Source organism: Elaeis guineensis, chromosome 7 (genome assembly GCF_000442705.2).
Source record: "Elaeis guineensis isolate ETL-2024a chromosome 7, EG11, whole genome shotgun sequence".
Taxonomy (NCBI): domain Eukaryota; kingdom Viridiplantae; phylum Streptophyta; class Magnoliopsida; order Arecales; family Arecaceae; genus Elaeis; species Elaeis guineensis.
This window is the reverse complement of record NC_025999.2, coordinates 100776292-100781386: the sequence shown is the minus strand read 5'-3', so window position 1 is coordinate 100781386 and position 5095 is coordinate 100776292. Positions and strand designations below refer to the sequence as shown.

The following is a 5095-nucleotide window of genomic DNA, read 5'->3' as shown; positions in this document are numbered from 1 at the left end:
CGACACCGCCGACAACCGCACTAAAATCGAACTTTTCCACCCCTAAGCGGGGGGCATAAAGGTCAAATCCTAAAGGCTAGCGGCCAACCCAGACAAACCCAAGCGAACCGACTCGAGTCGGTTCGGGTTCGAGCCCGTCTAGATCTGGGCTCAAGGATCCAGGCGGGCCGGACATAAATGGATTTATAGTGCATCGCAGATGGGGCTCCCACCCGCCAAAGCTGGCGGCCAAAGTGCGAACGTGTCCTCGATCGGGCGCTCCCACGGACCACCACGCCATGAGGATATCTGACACCGCGCTCTGCGTCGTCCACGTGTCCCACCACTTCATGCCCCTTCATTTTCCTCCAAAACTGCCTCAGTCCGTTATCTGGTGCCGTCCCTCCTCCTTTCTTCCCACCCGATGCCCCCAGGACGGACGGTGTGCCTCCACTTCTTCCACCGCCTCGACTATCCAAACGCCGCCACTTTTTTAACCCGCATAGCTACTAACCCCAGTTAGTCTAACCCTGTTATCCTGACCTTACCATGGTTATCCCACCAGTTTATATTCTACCCTCCATCCCAAGGCCTTCCAGTGTCCAAACCAGAGTGGACACAGAGAGAGGGTAGGGGAGAGAGAAGAGGGAGGGAGGGAGAAGGGGCAGGTTAGGAAAATCATGATGATGATGATGGTGGGAGAAAGGAGCCATCACAATCCGACGGTCCACGTGCCGCCGTGGACCCCTTTCGACGATCCGGCACCGGGTGTGGCGTACAGCCTCCCTGTGAGCGGCGTCGCCGTCGCCGGCGGCGGGGACTGCTCCCCATACCCGCTGGGCGAGCCCTCGCTGGCTGCGCTGCAACGATTCCTTCCTTGCAATGAGATCTATGCGGCAGGGGAGGATACCGACGAGTCGGAGCCGGCGGACGCGCCGGTGGATGCCTACTCTTGTGACGAGTTCCGGATGTATGAGTTTAAGGTACGGCGGTGCGCTCGGGGGCGGTCCCACGACTGGACGGAATGTCCGTACGCCCACCCGGGCGAGAAGGCTCGCCGAAGAGACCCCCGGAAGTATCATTACTCTGGGACGGCCTGTCCAGACTTCCGGAAGGGCAACTGCAAGCGGGGTGACGCCTGCGAGTTCGCCCACGGGGTGTTCGAGTGTTGGCTCCACCCGGCCAGGTACCGCACCCAGCCTTGCAAGGACGGCACCGCCTGTCGTCGTCGCGTCTGCTTTTTCGCCCACACGCCGGAGCAGCTCCGCGTGCTTCCCCAGCAACAGCAGCAACAGCAGCTGCAGCAAAGTCCGAGGACTCTGGCGGCCACGGACTCCTACGATGGGTCCCCGCTCCGCCACCAGCATACCTTGGAGGGATATTTTTCAAAGAATCTGATGTCGTCCTCGCCGACGTCGACGCTGATCTCTCCACCGATATCCCCGCCGTCGGAGTCGCCCCCGATGTCTCCAAGAGGTGTGCCAGCGGTGCGGCGGGCATCCTGGCCTATGAACGAGCTGCTGACTTCGCTGAGGCACTTGCAGTTGAGCAAGGTGAACGCTGCTCCGAGTTCTTGGGGTTATGGAATGAGTGGCGGTGCGGGGTTCGTGTCGCCGAGGAGTGGGGCGGGGTTCGGTGTGGGGTTCTGTAGCTTGCCTTCGACGCCGACGAGGGCGGCGCTGGTTGGCGGGGGCGCTGGGTTTGTTGATGAAGAGGAGCCGGTCGAGAGGGTGGAGTCTGGGAGGGCGCTGAGGGCCAAAATGTTCGAGAGGCTCAGTAAGGAAAGCATTTTGGGGAAGGCGGAAGTCGCCCCTCTGGCCGCGCAGGCGCCGGATGTCGGTTGGGTTTCTGAGTTAGTGAAGTAATGGGGAAGTTCACGAAAAAAGAACCAAAAAAAAAAAAAAAAAACTGAAGGAAAGAACAAGGAGTTTTTTCGGGGATTTGGTTGCTCTTATTTCTTTTTGGATTATTGTCAATATTTAAGTTTAAAAAAAAATGTAAATATTAAGCAGGGATTCTGTAAATATAGCGGGCGGAAATGGGTAGGGATCGAGGGTGGTTCTGTTTTGGGGCTGACGGTGGTGAAGCAAGGAGGTTGACAAAGATTGAAGGTTCGGATCAAGATGGCTTTCTTTTGTACAGAGAAGCTGCCGAAGAGGCGAAGATGGATACGGCAATGCCGTTATTCCGATTTATTCCAAGAATATCTGTGTTATTGTCTCCTTAAATCGCCATTTTGGTTATGTTGTGCATCTATTAGATGTGTCTGATTCTACTTTGAATTTGTAATTATGTTCATATCCTATGTTACTCTGGATCTCGTTGTAATATATATTTGTGCTGTCTATTCCTTTCCAACTTCAGTATTTGACCTGTTGGTGGTATGGTAACACACTTTGTTTTTTTTTTTTGGTAAAGTATGGTAACACCGTGTTAGCTGTATGATATGCTTGCAAGCCTATGCAGTCTGTTTGTCAGTGAAGTGAAACGATGTGTTGGGTTATCTCAAGATGGTGGGCGTTGCTTTCAAATGGATGTACATCGTTGGAAGATTTTGCCCGTCGTTGATGGAGAGAGGTCGGATGGCGACTCCAACGTATGGCGCGCAATCGCCGGTCTATTTTGGTTGGGGAGCAGGAACGTGTCCTTTTCCCGATCGTGATGCATGATGAATGAAATACCATGGTAGAGGTAAGATATGGTTTTGGATAATTTGTCAAACATTTAACCTTGAATGGACTTGAGACTGAGGAAGGTTTGCGAAAGGGAAACTCGTGGACATTTTCTTAGGAGAGACAACTGGTGCATTTTCGGGGTTAACACGCGCGATTGTTTTAGTGTTAAGGATGTTGGAACTTGGAACTTGTATGGAAGCTGCTCCATAATATATCTAGTGATGTTTGGGTTCGGAGGGACAGCGCGTCTTTATCGGGAACGGGTTGTATCTTTGGCGTGAAGGAAGGAGATCATCCACTGGGTCCGGGACATTCGGGATATGTGCGGTTTGGTCATCCAGCGGTGGATTCACGCGAAGGATGGTTGAATCCTTCTTTCGCGCGAATGATACAACCCGTGTCCATCTTTATCTACTTTATCTGTAGTATGAGGCTCTCTTTATTCGGGTATCCAGATCCTCCGTTCCGGCTCTCCTAACGTGCCCATCACGCGTGATGTTGACCCGATGGGTCCACGTTATCATGTGGGCCTCAAGGAAGTTAACCCAATTGGTCCACGAGAGATGTAAAAAATTAAAAAAAAAAAAAATCCACGCCTCTCTGTCTCTCTCTCCGATGTGGACCCACCCACTTCCTCACGGTGCCACCATCTCTCCTCCGCCTTCCTCCCCGGTTCGACCACACCCTTGCCGCCAACATCTACGTTAGGTTCCACTTCGCCCGCTTCACCGTCGCCGGCGCTGTCCTTTTCCTAAGCATCATTTCTTGTCGACATCTCCCTCGTCTCCTTCCTCTCCACCGTTTAGGGTTTTCTTTTTTGATTTTTTTTTTCCTCTGCCATTATACTGCTTGGGGTCCACGGGGTTATGTGGACCAATGAACGCAAGGGCACATGGAAGCACACATTTTAATGGCCACAGAAGATCCGTACTCTAAATTGGAATTAAGTGGGTAACTACTGCTTTGGAAGGCCCAATTTAATCAGACACGGAGGAAGTCTTTGAAATGCTAAGTTCTCTCTCCCCTCCCCTTTGCTACTTTTCTGACATATTTCAGATAAATAATGAGTTGAAGTGACGCTTCTGTACGAGTACAGTTCTGGAAGAGAGAGAGAGAGAAGGGAGACGGGGGTGGGGGGGGGGGGGGAGGGTGGAGTGCTTTGGTCGCGTCTTTTTTTGTTGTTCAAGCGGCAGGGCACCGTTCCAGCTTTTGTGAAGGAGAAGGCTTTTCAGGCTTTTCTCAAAGGCATAGGAGATGATGGTTTTAATTAACGATATTATAACTGTTATTATAATAATTATTATAAAATTTCGACCCTCTCTTACTGTATTATTGAATTAAATAATATAAAAAATATTAAAAAAATATTTTTTAAATTATTTTTCATCATAATAGACTATAAAAATATAGATAGCGGTCCCTGTTCTTAGTTATGAATAAAATAATAATGTAAATTTCATGCTTTTAAAAAAAAGTCTCATGATGTTAAAGTATATTTATCTTATTTAATAAAATAAAGATAAAATAATATTATATTTTTTCGTTATCATCCATTACTCCTGTCATAACACTTTTATAATAATCATTATTTTAATGGTTATTTTAAAATTAAAAATTTGAAAAATTACTTTCTCAGATAAATAACGGTCGTTACAACTGTTACAACGATTTATAGCCGACGACGCATTATTTAGAATGTTGCTTAGAAGAGAAAACAAGATCTCGGCGGGAACAAAAAGCGATAGGGATATATTTGTTTTATGTTGAATTATTGTATGCGATATTATCGCCCATGATGCTGGTGTTATCCACTCCACACAAGGAAGTCGCCAGCACGTGATTAGAAAAACTAGACTCTTATAAAATGATCAAAAGGAATAAAGAAGTCGCACGTACCACCAGCCGCAGGAGGTGGTGTCATCTCACCAACAAGCCTATCCATATATATTAGCTTCCTTCTTGGTCTCTGAAGCAAGACTGCAAAAGTAAAAATGATCTCCAAGCTTCATGAGTTGCACCAAGTCTCTTTTGCTAAGAACTATTCTAGCGCATAGAATAGCTAGGCTAGGAATCCCGTAGCATTGTTATCCTTAAAAGTATAACCAGAACATGGGCTGTGGATTTCCGCGGCAACAAACAATATAAAACATGGGCTGTGGATTACCGCGGCAACAAACAATAACAATTATATGTAAAGCATAGGATGCTGTTGAACGGCGTGTCATGTAGTCTGGTCTCCGGGCATTCGTGGGCTAACCGCCAACATGGAGGATATTATTAACACCCTAAAACCATGGGTTTTGTATTGTCCTTGTCCCTATTACCGTGGTGGTTGACCTTCAAGAAATGAAAACCTAAGCTAAATAATGAAAGCGGCCTTGGTTCAGTTCTGTTCCTTACTTGGTCCTACCCCACCTTAATATCTCCGGACGGTTGGTGTT

The 5095-nt window shown here is 48.3% G+C and overlaps 1 protein-coding gene across 1 annotated transcript; it reads left to right on the top strand.

Annotated features, from left to right (window-relative positions):
• The first annotated feature begins 371 nt into the window (after positions 1-371).
• On the top strand, positions 372-2337 carry LOC105048016 (zinc finger CCCH domain-containing protein 2). Its single transcript, XM_010927198.4, has one exon. It carries the CDS (start codon positions 660-662, stop codon positions 1842-1844), a length of 1185 nt encoding a protein of 394 aa, XP_010925500.1. The 5' UTR covers positions 372-659; the 3' UTR covers positions 1845-2337.
• The last annotated feature ends 2758 nt before the right edge of the window (positions 2338-5095 follow it).

Excerpts from the sequence above, each read along its gene's own strand:
- LOC105048016 (XM_010927198.4), top strand. The coding sequence starts at position 660 with ATGATGATGATGATGGTGGGAGAAAGGAGCCATCACAATCCGACGGTC.